The 19,497-nt window shown below is 38.5% G+C and overlaps 1 protein-coding gene across 7 annotated transcripts in view; it reads left to right on the top strand.

Moving 5' to 3' along the window:
• Positions 1-19,497, top strand: part of TPP2 (tripeptidyl peptidase 2) — a 68,016-nt gene that overhangs the window by 10,272 nt on the left and 38,247 nt on the right. For 5 of the 7 annotated variants that reach the window (XR_003791724.1, XR_003791725.1, XR_003791726.1 and 2 more), the window contains exons 3-8: positions 6,674-6,769; positions 8,389-8,493; positions 11,471-11,595; positions 15,608-15,771; positions 17,556-17,710; positions 18,336-18,412. Coding sequence is in view for 4 of the 7 variants with exons in the window: in XM_029210164.1 (XP_029065997.1) it covers positions 6,674-6,769; positions 8,389-8,493; positions 11,471-11,595; positions 15,608-15,771; positions 17,556-17,710; positions 18,336-18,412 (722 nt within the window). In the remaining 3 variants the exon portion in view is untranslated. Of the gene's footprint in view, positions 1-3,043; positions 3,485-6,673; positions 6,770-8,388; positions 8,494-11,470; positions 11,596-15,607; positions 15,772-17,555; positions 17,711-18,335; positions 18,413-19,497 lie in introns of those variants that run through there. The other 2 variants (XM_029210167.1, XM_029210166.1) reach the window with 2 other exon arrangements.

Genomic DNA, 19,497 nt, shown 5'->3' with positions numbered 1-19,497 from the left:
TGTGAAGTAAGATCAGAAAATTGATAGATCGGTATTTACATCCTTTCTCAACTTGGTGAAATATTTCTTTAGCTGTGCTATTAACTGTTCTCAGCCCATCAGTATAGTGAGTTTTTTTAATTTAATTTTTAATTGTATCCAATATGTCTACATAGTTTAAAGAACCTTCTACAAGGCTTCTAAAGAAAAGTTCACTCCCCTTTCCATGGATCACCACCAATTCCTGCCCAACCAGGTTAAGGCTTTGATATATTATCTCAGAGTTTTAAATGACAAGCTAAAATACTTTTTATTCTAATTTTTACCCCCTACTTTTAGACTTTATCTGTAGAATTAAAAGTGGAAGAAGAGGGTTTAGCTCTCTGGTCCTTCATTTCTGAGAAATTTTCTTGCATTGTCTCTTGGGTTACTTCCTCCCACTTTTTTGCTGTTCTTTTATCTGAGACTCCTGTTAAGCGGACACTGACCTCTTTAGTTGATCCTCCAGTTTTCTACCTTTTCTTCATTGCTTTTGTTTGATTTTTTTCCTTCCTGAGAGAGTTCCAAGATGTTTTTCCTTCCTGAGAGAGTTCCAAGATGTTCTCAACATTTTCTTCTAGCTCATGTATTGAATTTTGCCAATTTTTCATTGCAGAAGTCTGTTCATGTTCCCTCAGAGCACATTTCTGTGTCATGTATACAGTGATTTATCTGTGAGAATATCATTGTCTTGAAAAGTTCTGTCTCATGACTTCTTCTGTTCCTCTTCTTCCTCACCTTCTGCTTCCTTCTGCCCTCCTTCTTTCTCCTGATCTTGCTCTCCTTTTCCTTCACCTCCTCCCGACCCTCCTCCTGCTTCCCCGGCCTGTTATTCCGTGTGCTTTGCTTTTGACCTGAGCACTTTTCCTCGGGTGTCCCCTCACCGCAGCTGTCTCTGATTTAGTGGCACATGAAAGGTGATTGGAAGTTCCCTGCTTGTGGAGAGTCTGTGGTGTGGGTCTCACTGTAGGGTCACGATACTATCATGGGAGGCCCCAGGATCTCCGTATATGGTATATTTTTTCCATTGAGATGCCCAGTTACCTCAAAGAGGACCTTCGCCTGTTTGGCCTGGAGTTTGGGGGCAGAGGAGTGAGAGAGGAGCCTGGCCCTCAGCATCTGGGGACCTGAGCCTTGAAAGGCACCCGGGGAGAGTTCTTGCAGACTCTTCACTGTGCCTCGTCTCTCCCATCCTCTCTAGAGAGGATGTAGACCTCTCTAGAGAGTTCACATCCCAGCTGTCGCTCATCACCTTCATGCAGGATGTGGGGGTAGGCAGCTGGGGACTAATTGGTCCTCATACCGACTTTCCACCCGTCTTCTTGGTTACAGTTCCCTTCTCCAGCCATACACAGACCATAGTTACACACATGTTCAGTTAATTTTTTTTCAAGCATGTGCAGGTGTTCAGATATTTTGCAGTAGTCATTAAAAAGAATAATGTTGTTAGTCACTGGGATTCTAGCTAGTGGGATCTCTCAGAACTCTTTAGTACAGAGTTTTCAGAAAGCAACACAGTAAAGTCTTCAAGTTTCTTTGATTTAACCGTGCCTTAAAATGAGTCAAATACCTGTATTCTACTTCTGCTTCTTCCAAATAGCCTGTAAACTGCTGACGGTTAATGTCTAATTCTTCTGCCAGTTTAAGATCAATGACAGTTAGGTGCTTTGAAGATTCCTGCCGTCTCATTCTCTACGGATGCTGTTCTAAGCTGTCTTCAGAAACTGGCAGTCCATTACTTATGGCCAGCGGTACTCGTAGGAGCAGGTAGAAGCAAAAGAGTGAATAGAAGGATAACAACTTTCATGGTAAATTGTACAGGCAAGAAGAAAAGTGCATGAAACACACATGTTCAGTTTAATGAGTAATTTAAACAGACGCCATTTTATCCACCCAGATAAGACCGAGAGCGTTGCCAGGCCTCAGAAGCTTTCTGTGTTCTCCAGATCACAATGCATTTTGACTTTTGTGATAATCTCTTCTTTGCTTTCCTTTACAGTTTTACCATCTCTATGTGGATACATGGAATATATTTGTTAGTTTTGCCTACTGTGACCTTTATATGAATGGCCTCATTTGTGTGTCATTTCATGTCTTCTTTTCCTGGGTGTTTGCAAGATTTATGAGATTCAGCCATGATTTGTATGGAGCAATGATGTGTTGAGTTTCATTGCTGTGCCTGTGACATAGTTTGTATGCACCACATTCTGTCCATTCTGCTGGGGAACAGTTGAGTTGTTTCCAGTTTGGAGCTGTCACTAACAGTTCTTTAGAGAACATTCTTGCAAACAAATCCTGTGCACACATGTACAGATAGCTCTAGGATGTGTACCTCTAGGAGTGGAATTGCTGAGTCATAGAGATACACCTTTACTAGGTGATGCCGAACAGTTTTTCCAAGTGTTTGTACTAAAATACATTTCCACCAGCTGTATATAGGAGTTTTAATAGTTGCACTGCTAATAACGCTTGGTGTTTTTAGGCGTTTAAAATTTTGCTTATAGGCTGGGAATCTAGCTGTATCACGTTGTGGTTTTAATTTGCATTCCTCTAATTACTAATATGATTGAGCACCTTTTCATATGTTGCTTAGACATTTGGATTTCCTCTTTTGTGAAGTGCCTCTTCGAGTTCATTTGCCCTTTGTTTTTAATACTGAGTTGTTATGATTTGTGGGATTACCTGTCCTTGGGTTACATGTGTTTCGGGAGTCTTCTCCCACTCTGTACTCATATTTTCACTTTCCAGATGATGTCTTTTGATGAGTAGGAGTTCTTAAATTTGATGTAGCTGGATATCAATCTTTTGCCTTTTTGTTTGGGGCTTTTTGTGTCTTAAGAAGTCCTTCCTCCAGCTGACAACCAGTGCAAATCAGTGGCCCTCAGTCTCACAGACAGAGGGAAGGGAACTCCATCACCAGTCAAGTGCCAAATGAGAGTGGGGCCCTGGCCAGCACCTCGGTTGAAGCCAAGTCGAGGATCCAGCTAAGCTGTGCCAGCTTCTGATTGATGGAATGTGTAAGATTGTAAATAGTGTGTTCTCTTAAGTCACAAAGTTTGTCGTATTTATAACACAGCAATAACTAATACACTCAGCAAAGATATAGAAACTGTAAAAACACTCACATGGATGTTTTAGAACTGAAACTTAAAATGACTGAAATTTTAAGAAAGCATCACTGGGTGGATGTAGTAGCAGAATGGAGATGACGGAGGAGTCTGAGTCAGTGGACTTTAAGATCAACCAGTGGAGATACTGAAGAGAAAAACACTGAAAAACAGCTAACTTAGCTTTGGGAGCTTGTAGCTCAATAACAAATGGTCACATATTTGCATCATCAGAGCCCAAGAAGGAGGAAGAGGAGTGTGCTGCTGGAAAAAAAATATTTGAAAAAATAGTGGCAGAGAATCTCCCAAGTGTGGCAAAGATATAAACCTACCAATTCTAGAAGCTGAGTGAACCCCAGGTAAGATAAACCAAAAGAAATTCATGCCCAGAAACATTCTAATCAGATTGCCAAAAATGAAAGACAAAGAAAAAAAATCTTGAAAATGGCCAGAGAGAAGGGGCCCATTGTATAGATGGCAAAGATACTCAAATGACTTTAGCTATCTCATCAGAAACCCTGGGGGCCAGAAGGATGTGGTACAACATTTTTCCAGTGCAGAAAGAAAAGATCTGTCGATTGCAAATTCTATATCCAGTGAAAATATGTTCGGGGAAAAGGTGAAATAAAGACGTTCCCAGATAAGGTAGATCTAAGAGTATTTATAGCCAGCAGATACACTTTTAAAAAATAGTAAAAAGAGGCTTTTCAGACAGGAAGAAAACATGGAGCAGCAGAAATGAAGGACTAGCAAAAGAAGCAAAATGTCTGAGTAAATATGATGGACTGCTTTGAGTTCTTTAAAATCGTATTTGATAGCAAAAAAAAAAAAAAAAAAAAAATCCTTCCTGTCCCCAAATCATGAAGATATTCTCCCATATTTATTTTCTGAAAACTTTCATCGTTCTTCTTTTCATATTTGTTCTTAGAAGTCACCTGGAATTGATTTAATACTTAGTTTGAAATAAGAGTCCTGTATCCTTTTTTCCATCTGAAGACCCACTTGTCCCAACACCATGTATTAAAATTCCATAGTTGCCCCACTAATTTTCAGTGCCTTCTTTTTACTTTGCAACTTTCAAAATGTGGTGACTTTTGGCTTCTAAAGCCTCATTGCCCATTCTTTGTCCTTTGGGTTTTTGGTTTTTTCCTTTTCCTTATTCTAATTTTAGTAGCATTTGGAAGGGAGCACAGCGCTTTCTAAAACTTTACCACATTTAACTTGAAGTCAGTTTTTAAAATCATCAGTATTTAGCCTTACATGGTAAAAAAACGGTTAGTCCAGAGACCGTGAATGCCTTGGCCAGGTTTAGCACTGTAGTTAGATGCAGTGATAGCTGAAGGAAAGAGGGTCCATGTGTCCTGGCAGGACCATGAGGCTGACAAGTCTGAAGTACAGTTCTGAGGCAGAAACTCAGATTTTCCTGCGTGGAACGTTAACAACTCATGATGACACTTGTCTCGTGAAGAGAACCTTCAATTCGTTAAGAATCCTCTCTTTAAAAAAGAGTCAGGGGAAATGAGGTGTAATTAGAAATTAAAGAGATTCTGTTTCTCATTTAAAAATCGGTCTTACCACATTGTGGTTACCACGTAATTAAAACTCTTTTTAAAGAGAGCAGCTTAAAATGGTCAAAATAAGCACTTTGATTCTTAAAAGAGACCAAAAGTAACTTCATATTATGAAATACTCAAATATGTAAAATGACATACTCCATAATTGCCTCGGAGTAAAGTTAGCTTCACTCTGACTTGGTTAAGGTTAGCTGGCCAGAGCCATGATTATACATAATTTATATTTTCTGATTTTTTTTTTTTTTAGCTCAATTTTTGTAAGTAACTAGTCTGCCTTTACTTTGAGGAAAATATATAGTCGTGATTTGAGAAGTATCTTGTTCATGGACCCTGCAGAATTTGGTCTCATTTTGATTAAATATAAGTTATGTCTGTTGGATTACTTTTATTGTATTATATACGTATTTTAAGTAATTGTGGTTGTCTTAACACCTGATTATTTTGCAGTCATTTTAATTAGTTATTCCATTTAATCCTTTGGCATTTCACAGCTTTTTGTAATCTCTTTGCACAAAGAAGTTGTCGCTAGCGTATAGGGTTACAAAGCCACCTGTGTCGTGAGACATCTGTGATGAAGTAGTCTTTGGATTTGCCAGCTAGTGACTACTTACCTTTTTGTTGTTGCAGCGCTTTATTTATTGTTGTGGTTATGTCACGGGCTGTTGCAGGAATGTTAGAGTTAAGAATCTCTATTCTCTAAAGTAAGCTGATAAGCTTTGAATGAAAAGCACTGGTTTGTGTGCCAGCATATTTGAAATTTCACAAACTCCAGACATCCAGTTGATTGAGAAAAGATCGCTGATGAGCATGTGCTTTTTAAAGTCAGTAGATCTTTGAAGTGCTGTGAATGATTGTCTTCCTGTATTTAGTTGTGAGAAAATTTCCTTCAGAGACTTCCTACCTGGGGAATAATTTGACGAAGAGGGACTTGAGGAAGAGTCGGTTAAAGATCCTGCACAAGTAAGAACCACCAGTCAGTCCACCAGCTCTGAGTGGTTGATGGTTCAGCTTCATAATCTGTACGCATTTAAAAGCTGTTTTTAGTGATCATGGGTCCTGTGATGACAAAGAGTATGAAGGGTCCCCGTTGTCTTGATTGACATTTCCAGTTAGTTGATGTTCATGCATCTTATTATTCATGCAAATTGGAAGGTAAAGATTATTTTCTTCCCTTTGCACATGAGGAAGCAGAAGCCTGTAGGTCCCACCTGGTTAGTGGCAGAGTTTGGGCACACTGCCAGGTTTATCTGACTTTAAAATCCATATCCCTTACACCAAGTTTTTGTCTCTGTGATAGAACTAGATTCCAGTTTTCTTTTCAACCTTTCTGTTGTTTGGGCCAGCAATTTAATTTCTTTTTGCTTCTTTGCTTTCTCTGTTTGTAAACTGGGCATACTCTTTACATCATTCTGTTAATTAAAAGCTGGAAGTGTTAGTTTTAAATACTTTGAGATAGTGGGAAAAACTATTGTAAGATGTTATATGTAATTAACATGATTTTATAGAACTTTTTTCTTAAGAACTCAAAGAGCTGGTTTTTTTTTAGTATCTGGGCATATCCCTATAGTATTGTAGAGGAGAGAGAAGTTCTTTTTCTTAATGGGAAATCTAAGGGTGGAGAGGTTCTGTAAGTGGCTTCCCTCCCCCCTGGTTGATGGGCAATGGAGTGGTGAAGGGGGAGGTGAGGTGTCCTTGATGCTTGGGAATTGAAGGTCTTAGTGGTTTAATGTGATGTTGAAAGCACTTTATAAAGCATTGTGTAAATGAAAGATATTCTCCTTAAACCATCTCATTGATGGAAAAAAAAAGAGCCAGAGAGATATTAAGTGGCAACTTAGAATATTAAAAATGTTGCTCTAACATATGAGCCTGCTCATCCAAGTTGAGCCATTCGAATACCTTTTTCCCCAGTGCTATATTATTAGAATTGGGAAGCATTTAGTGAGTGAGAAATTTACTTTTTATTTTTTATAGATTCCTGCGAGCTGGACAAATCCCTCAGGCAGATACCACATTGGCATAAAAAACGGCTATGATTTCTATCCAAAGGCTCTCAAGGAAAGAATACAGGTAACGTGCCATCTAGTATCAGTGACTTCTTTTCTTCCTCAAATTTTATTCATACTGAAGAAAAACATTTCCTAAAATCTCACTAACTTAATTGTTTGGGGGGTCTGGGAGGCTTTCAAATGGTGACTGCTTAAAGCAAGATTCTGTTCAGTGGAATGTCACCCATTCATGGTTCTTAATCTTGGATACATGGATAAGTTTAGGGAATCTGTGAGTACCTTGAAATTATATTCAAATTTTGTGTATTTGTGTTTTTCTGGGAGATGGGATATGCTTTCATTGGATTTTTGAAGGACTTTTTTTTAACTTCAGAGAAGTTAAAGACAGTCGATTTAAAGTGGATTGCCCTATTTATTCCCGTTCCTATTGTTTCTATGGTAATTTGTCCCATTTTCTTAGTCTTTACCTAGCTTGCTTGATCCCAGTCATCATTCAGTATTAGGGAAAGAATTACTCAGACCTAAAGCAGCTGAAGGATAGGAAACACAGTCTGTCATTAGAGAGATAAGAACTGTGAATTGAAAGAGAAGGAGCCTGCTTTAAGACAACGTAATAGACCTTTCAGTGACGATGGAAAGGTTTGAAATGTTCGTTATCCATCCATCATGGTGGCCATGAGCCACAAGTAGCTATTGAGAACTTGAAATGTGGCTAGTATGATTAAGGAAATGAAATTTTAATTTTATGTAATATTTTAAAATTTAAGTTTTAATAGCAACATGTGGCCAGTAGCTGCCGTATTGGACAGTGCTTCTTTAGAGGACTGCTGACACTAGTAGCCCATACAGGTTTCAGCTATAAAACAAGATGTGATCCTGGCAAAGGGGCCTCACGGGTAAGACCTGTGGGCCCTTTTATCTAATCTAGTATTGTGATTTGCTTCTCCAGGGGTCAGTGAACCATAGGAAGTTACTCAGTACTTTACATATATAACCTTGACTTATTTGTCAGATTCCAATCATTCTGGAAAAAAAAAATACAAAAAATAAATGCACTTAACTTTTATTGGATACTATTTTATTTTAAAATTTCAGGCTGAAATGCATAGTATTTTTATGCACTATATTAAATTTAATCAACCGTGTTAAGGTACGAATTAACATATAAATAGAGTGGTTAAATGAAAGCGGATCCCCTATCAAAAGGATGGGGGAAAAAACAGGCTAGAGAGGAAGGAGATTGAGGAAGCTGGCAGGTCCATCAAAATGCAACTGCAGGCACTCTTACTCCTATCTTCTGCTTGCTCTTGGCTGAAGGCATTTCCCAATTCTGTAAGGGTTCAAAATAAACGTTTTCTTCAAATGACTGGGATTTCAGTCACCTGACATGGTATTAGTTATTCTCGGAGAAGGGAAGGATTTAAATTGGGACATATGATGTGTAAAAATACATTTGGTTGTGCCTTGGTAAACTTGTTCTCTTAAAACCTAGTTGTGGTGAGTTAGCTAATCAGTGTTTTATAACTGATCCATTGCTTTATCAGCTTGATTATAAATGATTTTTTTAACCTTTATAGGAGAATTGTATAGCATCCCAGCTCATAACAACTGTAAACGACTATCTAGGTTTACCTGAATATTTGTCAACCTCATTGGAAAGTCATTTTTCTGTCTTTGCAGAAAGAACGGAAGGAAAAAATGTGGGACCCTGTTCACAGAGTTGCCCTTGCAGAAGCCTGTCGAAAGCAGGAAGAATTCGACGTTGCCAACAATTGCCCTTCCCAAGTTGGTGCTAGTCGCTTTTATTTAAACGTTACCATGTTCTCAGAGAATTAAGAGTTCTTAGAGAATTAATAGACTCTTTTTCACAAGTTTTATGTTGTTTACTTTTACTAATTTTTCTTTGCTTATTTTTCCTGAAGTCACTTTACATATGTGTCTATCAATTGTTTAAAAGTTCTTAACAAACATAGAATACACACACGTACAAGTGCATAACTCCTAAGTGTATTGTCATGAATTGTCACAAAGTGAGCACCCCATATATGCAGCACCCCAGCCCCTCTCTTGCCTCTTCCTACTCACTGCTGCTTCCTCCCCAAAGCAGCCACCATCCTGATTTCCGACACTTATCGAACGGCTTTAACCTGTTTTGAATTTTGTAAAATGGAATCATACAGTGTGTGTTCTTCTATGCGTAGCTGCTTTCGTTTGATGTTTTTTGTGAGATTCCTCCATGTGTGGGGTGTTGCAGTAGTTTACTTTCCTTGCTATATAATTGATGGGCCACGATTTATGTATCCATTCTGCAGATTGGTACTTGCTTTGTTTTCAGTTTTTGGCTATTACGAAAAATCCTATTTTGAAAATTCTTGTGCCTGTCTTTTGATGGGTCATAAAGTGATCGTACCAGTTCCACAGGAAGCGTACGAGAGCTCCCATTGTTCAACATCCTTGCCGTTGCACTTTGTGAATCAGTTTATAAAATGAAAATAATTCTTGGTTTAGTATGAAAATAATGAGTGCTAGCTGCAGAAACTTTCGGGCAACACAGGTATGTAAAGTTTAGCAAGTGAAAGCCTCTGAAATGCCACCGCCCAGGGATGGTAACAGCAACCTGACATTTGTCCTTCTGAATTTTTCTTTTAATGCATGCATTTCTTTTCTTCTAATGAATTTTTTTATTGAAGTATAGTTGATTTACAATGTTTTAGGTGTACAGCAAAGTGATTCAGTTACACATACATATATATATATTCTTTTTCAGATTCTTTCCCATTATAGATTATTACAAGATATTGAATATAGTTCCCTGTGCTATACAGTAGGTCCTTGTTTATCTATTTAATGTGTAATAGTGTGTATCTGTTAATCCCAAATTCCTAATTTGTCCCTCCTGCCTTCCGCCTTTGGTAACCATAAATTTGTTTTCTGTGTCTGTGAGTCTTTTCTGTTATGTCAGTAAGTTCATTTGTATCATTTTTTTAGATTTCCATATGTAAGTATATCATATGGTATTTGTCTTTCTCTTTCTGATTTACTTCACTTAGTATGATAATCTCTAGGTTCATCCATGTTGCTGCAAATGACATTATTTCGTTCCTTTTTATGGCTGAGTAATATTCCATTGTATATATGTACCACATTTTCTTTATGCATTCATCTGTTGATGGACATTTAGGTTGCTTCCTTGTCTTGGCTATTGTAAATAGTGCTGCTGTGACCTCTGGGGTGCATGTATCTTTTCGAATTGGAGTTTTCGTCTTTTCCAGGTATATGCCCTGGAGTGGGATTGCTGGATCATATGGTAGCTCTATCTTTAGTTTTTTAAGGAATCTCCATACTGTTTTCCATAGTGGCTGCACCAGTTTACATTCCCACAAACAGTGTAAGAGGGTTCCCTTTTCTCCACACCCTCTCCAGCATTTATTATTTGTAGACTTTTTGATGATGGCCATTCTGACCAGTGTGAGGTGATAACCTCTTTGTAGTTTTGATTTGCATTTCTCTAATAATTAGTGATACTAAGCATCTTTTCACATGCCTTTTGGCCATCCGTGTGTCTCCTTTGGAGAAATGTCTATTTAGGCTTCTAATGGCGTGCATTTCTTAATCAGAAATGCAATTGTATTAGTGGTTCTCAGCCCTAGCTGCATATTAGAGTCACATCAGGAGCTTTAAAAACTGTCAGTGCTTTTGCCCTAGAGAGGAATTAAATCAAAACCTTGCAGGGGAGGCAAGCATTTTTAAAACTCTTCAGGAGCTTTAATTAACATGCAGCTTGGGTCAAGGACCACTGGCCTGCATAGATCTACGTACACATTTAACTTTTATTAATCTGTGTACATCATCCTTTTTTAACAGCTGTATAATCTTCTATTAGATCAAGATTTGTTCTTCAGCCTCCTACTGGAGACGTGAAATGTAGTATTTCAGGTGCTACATATAGACAACGAACTTTATAGAAGAGGGATCTGAATTTAATTATCCTTTTTATATTGTATGCCAGAATTGTTTATATAATTGTCTTTTTCCTTAAGGAGGAGTAAATGTTGAATATATTGGATAAATAAAAATGAAGCACAACTTCAGATTTTGGGAACGTGTGAAACTTAAATTTTTATTCATGAGGACTATTCAGGTGAATGTAGGGCAGTCTAATATAGTATGTAGTTTAAAAAAGTGCCTAGGTTGAAGCATATGAATTTCCCGTTTTTGTAGATGAAAGTGGTTGAATAGCAGCTTGTATGTACTTGGTCATGAACATAGTATGTACTTAACTTAGCGAATTCTAAAAGAGGTACGACTATTCATGGTTCCTGTTATTTATTTGGGTTCTTAAGAAACAAATTTGAAATGGAAATGTTCCTGATATAAAAATCTAAAAGTCGATAGAGAAACTATTTTATAACAATTTTAGCATTACTTTTGGAAATGAATTATACAATTATAGGTATGTGACCAACACCCTTGGCCAAATGATAGCACCACCGTGTAGCACCGTGTCTTTCCCAAAGCAGCTGTAGGGAGTGACTGAATATGATAGTGAGTAAAAGAAGTATTTTTTACTGTTTAATATTTTAATTGTTACTGCCACTAAACTGGACTACAAGTTGCACAGATATAAAAAGAAAATTTTCTTACATTTTTCCAGGGTAAAATGACTTTACTATTGGGTCACACTGTGTCTTTGGTTGTATGTTAATATCACCTTTCAAGAGCACAAAATGTGCTAATATTAATGTCTGTTCTAATTGTTTAGGCAAATAAACTAATCAAGGAGGAGCTTCAGAGTCAAGTGGAATTGCTTAACTCTTTTGAGAAAAAATACAGTGATCCTGGCCCTGTATATGACTGCTTGGTGTGGCATGATGGTGAGACCTGGGGGTAAGCAGTGTGTTTCCAGTTCTTCATTTAAAAATCATTTTATCTGCTCTGAAGAACATTAAACCCTCAGAACTGCCCAGAGATTTGGTTTATGTGACATTAATATCTCCAAGCAAAGCTACTTGAGGGCCAAATTGGCTTTTGGGTAGTTTTAGATAAGCCTTTTGAACCTCTTAGTATTTTAGACACGGAAGCTGACCCTTAGCTGTTTTAAAGAATCTTATTTCATTAACCAGATAGTAGACATTAAACAGATAATATTAGCAGGTTGATGATTGGTGTATGTAGAAATGTTCCTGATTGAAGCTGGGCAGTTTGGAAAGTAAGTGCACGAGGATGTTGCAAAGCATCTACTATAAAAGTTTTAAGGGCAGAAGAGGAAAGTTGGGTAAAGATTTACCAACAGAGACCTAGTAGCTAAGTTGAAGAAAGGCAGCGTGATGCGGGCGGCAGCGTTAGAGCTCAGATCTGAGACGGAATCCTAGCATGTGAGTTTGAATGCTTTATCTGCACCTCTCTAGGCCTATTTCCTCATCTGTTAATTGGGATAATAATCGTACCTCCTTAGGGGGTTTTGTAAATTTGATGTTTCTAGACATAGTAGGTACTGGATAAGGGTAAGCTGTATCTGCTGCTTCTACTACTACTAATAATGATGATTTATACCAAGTTACCTATCACGTACATTTTCTACTTTCTTTCTTAGTGAATCATACACTGAAGTTGTGTTCCTTTATGTCAGCTAGTGTGTCTTCTTGAATTACGATCTGTGTAGAAGCAGGAATATGTTCTTAATACAGATATTTGGGCATGTACATGTTTCAGGGTCACCACAATAAACCAGGGACCCTTCCAGAAATTGTTTTGTAGTTTGAGTCCCTGCTCATATGCAAAGAATTGTTTCCCGAGATGTGGCAAACACAGAACAAGATATGGTAATTTGATTGCTGTCTCTTGTTATTTAGTTTATAATGCACCGACTTAAAAGGGGACTTTCCTCTCACAGATGTGGGTAATAACTCATCTTTGATAATGGGTATATAAAATTGTCAGTTGAATAGGAAATCTCTACTCCATTTGGGCCTGAAAGTGGTAATAAAATATTTGCATATAACAATATTTCAATCTAGATGATAGTTGATATTCATGCAACTTTTCCATGTATTGTAGTATGTTTTGGTGTGTGTATATGTGCAGGTGTGCACACATTGTGAACAGTTCTTTTCCAAAAGCTTTGCAGAAGCTTTGATCAAGTGTTTGTAATATTAAAAAGTTGTTCAAACATATGGTTTAGTAAATTTTGGGACATCTACCCCGTGGTATAACACAATACAGTCATTCCCAGTCATAAACCTTCAGTGACTTTTGTCATGGGAAAGGAGGTAAGGTTAAGTGTGAGGAAAATACTAGATACAAAATTCAGTGACACGGAAAATTTACTACAAAACACGCAAAAGGACTTAAGGAAATACTTTAATGTTAGCGGGGATTGGGTAGTGGAGCAGTAGGTGGTTTCAATTAAAGTGTTTCTATAGATGCTGAAAGCACTGCGGACTACGTTGTCTTAAGGGGAATGGCTTGGGGTTAGGATGTCCAGGGGGCCAGTGTATGTTTCCAGAAAGTTTTCTTGGTCTTTAAGGCAATTGACAAAGAAAGTGATAAGTGTAATAGTTTGTCAACAGTATGCTGAGACATCTTGAAGAATTTTTGTGTTGGAAATGAAATTTAATCAAAAAGTGAAGTGAAATCTGTGATAACTAGAAAACATTTTAGAAAATGTTAGTATAATCAATGAAAAACACAGCAGAATCATGCTTTCAAGTGCTACTAGAAATAATCTAACTTGTTTTGCACAATACTATATATTGTATGGGACTTTGATTCCCCCACCCCACCTCAGAGTTAGATCCAGAATTTTTTGAAGCGAATCTTAAAGATCTTGAATCACCTTAAGGCAAATCTCGGCACTGTCTGCAGGTGTTCTCATGTCTCATGTCAGAAATGCCAAGCATTTCTGAGGGGAGGTAAAGTGACCTTAAGTGTCTGTTTTGTTTCAAGAATGTCAGGTCTGCCCTCCGCTTGACACAATTCTACTAATTGTTAAACCCCTGTCTCTGCACTTAACCAGGTAACCTAGTATGACTGCACTCAAGTATTTGCCAGGATGCATAGTGTCAAGTGCTGTCCCTCAATAGGGAGCAAAACCTGGTCAGAGAAACACTATTTATAGAGGACTACGTAAAGGAAAGACTATTAATTGGTTTCTTTTCAGTGGTTTTTGACCTCGTTTCAGTTTTCCTTTGAGAGTTTGATGAAAAGTGTGGATTCTTTTCACATACACATACTCTAATCCTGTCCACAGGCCTTCTCTGTCTTCTAACAACTGTCCCTTGAGTTAAGCCAAACGGACCTTCAGAAACGTATACCCTTGCACCATGTTCACATTTGCCCTCTGTGGAGCTATTTAGTGAAGTCACTAAGTTCTGTATTTATATTTTGATATGGTGCTTGAATTGTTGAGTCCCTCCATGTAGATGGTGGTTATAAGAAGTGCTGTGAAATGTGTCACAGTATTTGCTGTGAGAATGTTGTTAGAAGATGTTGATGCCTTCTTTCACCATTTGGCAAATAGCTTCTTTGTACCAAGCAGACTCTCTAGAAGCTGCTCCATGGACTCTAGACTCTGGAAGCAAGTACTCCCTGGGAACATCTGAACCTGACTAGGAAGCGTCAAGAGAGATGTCATTGAAGGGTCAGCACAAGTTAGCTGAGCAGAGGGTAGGAAAGGGGGTTGAGGGTAGAGGGGAAAGATCCAGAGAATGATGGAGGAACTGTTAGCCGTTTAGTGTGTGATGGGCTGTGTGAGGGAAAGGGAGGACTGGAGAGTGATTTCCAGCATGGAGGCTGGCCAGGTACTTAAATTTTGGCATCAACGGTGCTGCTTTTGGCATCAACGGTGCTAGCAGATGTGGAAGATTTGTTGGCATACGTTTTATCCGCTAACCTCAGCTCTGATTCCATTTGATGTGCTGCTTGTTTTCTCTATGCCTTACTTTCCCCGTAAGTGTTCATTCTCCTGTGTCTTGCTATATTGTACTTATTTTTTTGAAATGCCGTAAATCATTTTAGGCACACATTGGAGTATACATAAAAACAAACCGATGATTTCAGAGATTCTTCTTCCCAAATTCTTCTTTTGTAGTGTGTTAATGAAATGTATGCCTTAGTATTTATAATAACGCCCTCTCTACACTATACTAGTGGGCTTCCATTAATTCATTATAGCGATTGTGATTGATGTACTTAGCTTGTTAAAACACAGTTGTTCTTATTTAGAAAACGAGCAGAAAGGTCTAATAGCTAAACACGTAATGTTGACCCTTAAATGACGTACGTTTCATTTATGACTGTTTTAGATTTATTTAGTTTTCATCAGACTGTCTTCTAAAGTGTTTGGAATATATATTTTAAAAATTAAAAAGTTAATAAAATGAGGAAAGAGCAGACAGGAGGACAACCATAAAACTGTAGAAAATGCTTCTTGTGAAAAACAAATGTTTGCCTAAGGCTGTTATAAATGTGCGTCCGAGGCTCCGTATAGTTCATCTAGCTTTGAGGGCCCACCTATGCTGTTGGATTCATGAAATCAGTTCTAAAAGAATCAGAAGGAAGCAGGGCCTAAACTGTGTTGTCAGAATCACCCTAAACTATTCTAAAGGTCGAGGCTAAGCTTTGGTCTGATTCCTTAAGCAGATAGATGGTTTGTGCCTGGAGTTTCGTGAAGGACAGTTCCTAAAGTGCTCTGTACATGACTTCATTTAAGGGCTGGTTCCTGTAAGTTATTTTACCTAATCTTTACTGTCTACTCCATGAAACAGGCAGTTGCCATGTTTGTTATGGTAAAAGCAGATAGAGTGGTGAGAAGATATCCCAGAAGCAGTATTGTGTGATTTTTTAAAAAGTAAGAAAATGAGATAAATTTTATTACCTACTCTTTATTCTCATCTTACAGAGCCTGCATTGCTTCAAATGAAGACGGGGATTTGAGTAAATCTACTGTTTTGAGAAATTACAGAGAGGCCCAGGAATATGGCTCTTTTGGCACAGCTGAGATGTTGAATTACTCTGTTAATATATATGATGATGGAAACCTGCTCTCCATAGTGACGAGTGGAGGTATTCTGCTTCAGATTTGCTAACTAGAGATAAATTTACAAAGTGGTCAGATGACAAATTCTTCTAGCCAGAAGCAGCCTTATAGAGAATTTAATCGAATGATCCCTACTAAAGAACTAGGTCTGGAATAATGGATGTGACTTGATTCCCTGGAAATTCCCTGGCTTTTTTTAAAGCCATAACCATGTAGGCTCCATTTGAGGAGTATAAGCATGGTCCAACCACAAAAAATAGATCAGCATAATTCATCTTATGAACAGTAATTTCACCTCCAAATATTAACCCTTGAAAATTCACCCATGAGTGCAAAGAGTCAGGTAAAAGGATCCTCACTACAGCATTCTATGTAATTTTGAAAAAGTTGTAAACTTTTTAAATGCCCATCGACAAAAGAATAGGTTTTTTAAAAAACTTGTATTATTCATCCTGTGGAATACATTATATAGGAATGAAAGTGAATAAATCTACATATTCCTGTATGCATAAATCTCAGATACATAAACTTTACTGAAAAAAATTATTCATGGTAAAACATTTGTATAAAATTTTTAAACATGCCAAGCAGTACTATATTATGTTTATGCGTGTGTGTGTGTGGTAAAAATATGAAAACATAGGTGGGAAGAATGTGTGTACCAGCTTCAGGGTAAGGGTAGTGGTTACTTCTGGGGAGGGAGAAGGAGAGTGAAGTAGGACAGCCAGCTCTTTCCCTCCCCCTCCCCAAGCTCTGTTGAGGTATAGCTGAAGTACAAGAAACTGCACATATGGATACACACGGTTTGGTAAGTTTTGATATGTGCATACACCCAGGACGCCATCACCACAGTCAAAATTACGAACATATTCATCACCCCCAAAAGTTGGCATGTCTTCCTTTATAACCCAGCCCTGTCTCCACGCACATCCTCAGGTAGCCGCTGAACTGCTTTCTGTCCACTCTAGATTACTTTACATTTTCTAGAATTTTATATAAATGGAATTGAAGAAAAATTTTTTTTTGCCTGCCTATTTCAGAATCCATATTGTGACTGTAACTAGCTTGTTCCTTATTGTTGAGTAGTGTTTCGTCATGTGCATCCACCATGGTTTGTTTATCCATTCATCTGTTGATGCACATTTGGATTGTTTCAACAGTTGCGTACAGGTCTTTGTAGAAATATGTTTTTGTTTAATTTGACCAGTGTCTGGGAGAACTGGTGGGGTGTGGTGGTTGCCTATTTAAGACTCTCGGAGCTCCTCTTCACAGCAGCTGCTCCCTTAGCGCCCCACAGCAGAGTGTGAGTGCATGGCCCCACCCACGGTTGCCATGTCAGGCTCAGAACTGTAGTAAGAGGCATCTCAGTGTGGCTTTCGTTTGTATTTTCCGGGTGACTAATGGAGTTAAACATCTTTTCATACATATATTTGCCATTTGGTTATTCTCTTTTGGGAAATGCTTTTTCAAGTGTATTACCCATTTTTCTTTTGAATTTGAAAGATTATGTTCTGGATATAAGCTCTTTGTCAGTTACATATGTTGCAAATATTTTCTCACCTTTGTGACTTACATTTTCACTCTCAGTGAAACGGGTAGAATCCAGGATGGCAGAATAGTGTGTGTAATTCATTTTTTGTGAATTATCGTTAAGAGACTTAAGATAATAATACACTGTTAGATGTTAAGATGAGACTGTATTTTTATTCTATGACTTTTATTGTGATTAATAATGTGCAAATTGAATCTAATGGTTAAAACTTGGAGTCTCTGAGGATGTTTTGTCATCTTCTCCCCTTTTTGCCTCTAGGAGCTCACGGAACACACGTAGCCAGTATAGCTGCCGGGCATTTTCCAGAAGAACCTGAACGGAATGGCGTGGCTCCTGGTGCTCAGATTCTTTCCATCAAGATTGGTGATACAAGACTAAGCACAATGGAAACGGGCACGGGCCTTATCAGAGCTGTGAGTGTTTGTGAGCTGTTGACTTCGAAGACTAATGATTAATGATCATCGTGCTCTGGCTTTACAAAAAATATTGGAACTGTATTTGGTGTATAGGACTTTGTTTTTAAAAGCAAAAATGCTTAATTCATTTATATATTTTTATTGAAAATTATTAGGATAAAGTTTTTTGGAAACCATGAAAGTATTATTTACATTATACTCTCACTTCTAGTAAATCCCTTAGGAAGCTGTTTGGAGCTACTTTAAAAACTAAAAAGACCTCTTAGCCAGCTTGCTCTGTCAGTGTGAGAAGAATTTATTATTCTGCATTTCATTTTAACATATGAATTATATTTTACTTTAGCAAATTTAGACTTTAATAAGAACCATTCCATCCCCCTTCCTCTCCCCAGCTCCGCTCTGCAAATGCTAGTTTGTTTCTTATTGACTACTTCCTGTACTCTGTGACTCCCTCCTACATTTTTTTAAGTTTATCAACCATATGCCTGAGAATAACTTATAAATTTAGATTTGAATTGGAATACAATTGGTTAAGAAACTATGGGATTCCATGCCTTTATTGTACTGGCTCATCTGTTTCTATAAATGGCTGCCTAAACTGGACTCTTAATCTTTTCAATAGATGATAGAGGTTATAAATCATAAGTGTGATCTTGTCAACTACAGCTATGGAGAAGCAACTCACTGGCCAAATTCTGGGTGAGTGTTCTTTGGCACTTGTCAGCCATAGAAGCTTAGCTGATGAAAAGTATTGAATGCTTTTTAGAACTGGATTGGATATCACAACTGAAAAAGAGCAGACTCGGTGGGTGGATGATAACTGTCTGTCTCTGAGAACCCCGCCCCCATTCCCACAGTCACATCTTTGATGTAGTTTTCCCCTCCTAGCCAGCCAGGTGGACCCGAGGGCCCATCTGTCACTAGAATTCCTCATCCACACGCAGCCTGACCTCTTCCAGGTGTACTTTCCTGACAAAATCTAGACTTGTGGAAGCCTGGCAGATCCTTCAGTGATCCCACAACTCATCTGCCCGGGTCTGTGGAGGTCACACTGATGTCATACTTTGTTTAGGACCGCGAATCGGAGATGTTCATCAGCGTCGTCTTTGGTCATACTGCACGTGCCCTTGCACTCCTGGACGGCCATTTTACACCTCCTTTTCTCCTTGGAGCCTTTCAGCGACCTCCCCTTTCATTCCTCAGCTGATGTCCTCACGTCTTTCTTTCCCAGAGAAAACAGAAGCACTCAGAGGGAACCTCCATGCCCTTTCTGTGACCTGTCTGACCCAACCTTCTGCCTTCCCTTGCTCTGTAATGAAAGAAGTGCCGGGATCGAAAGCCACTCAGGCACTTACGATCTGGCTCTCATCTCCTCTTTCCTCAAAGACTGCTCCAGCATCACCCTTCGCCTTTCCTGGGTTGTCATTACTACACAGACATGCTCTAGTACCTGCTAGCTTTAAAATTAACTTACTAAAAAACCTCTTCATTTCACACAGCCTTCACTTACTTTCCCAGCAAAACTTAGTTATTACGTATGTTCACTGTTTTCCATGGGCATGTCTCACTGCCCCATCCCATGCCTGTGCCATCAGGATCTTCCTGCCGCCAAGTCCACCGCCAAGTCCACTGGCTTAGCCTTGACCTCATGTTGCTTCACCTCTTTGTCCTTCATAGTACTAACTTTGAAATTACCTTATTTAGAGTGTTTACTTATTGATCACCTCTCCCCCACTCCCCCACCACACCATCCCTATACACCCACCATCCCTATACACCCACCA

The sequence above is a fragment of the Monodon monoceros genome, unplaced genomic scaffold, assembly GCF_005190385.1.
Source record: "Monodon monoceros isolate NGI ecotype Baffin Bay Population unplaced genomic scaffold, NGI_Narwhal_1 Super_Scaffold_8, whole genome shotgun sequence".
Classification (NCBI taxonomy): Eukaryota; Metazoa; Chordata; class Mammalia; order Artiodactyla; family Monodontidae; genus Monodon; species Monodon monoceros.
This window is presented reverse-complemented; position numbering and strand designations above follow the sequence as displayed.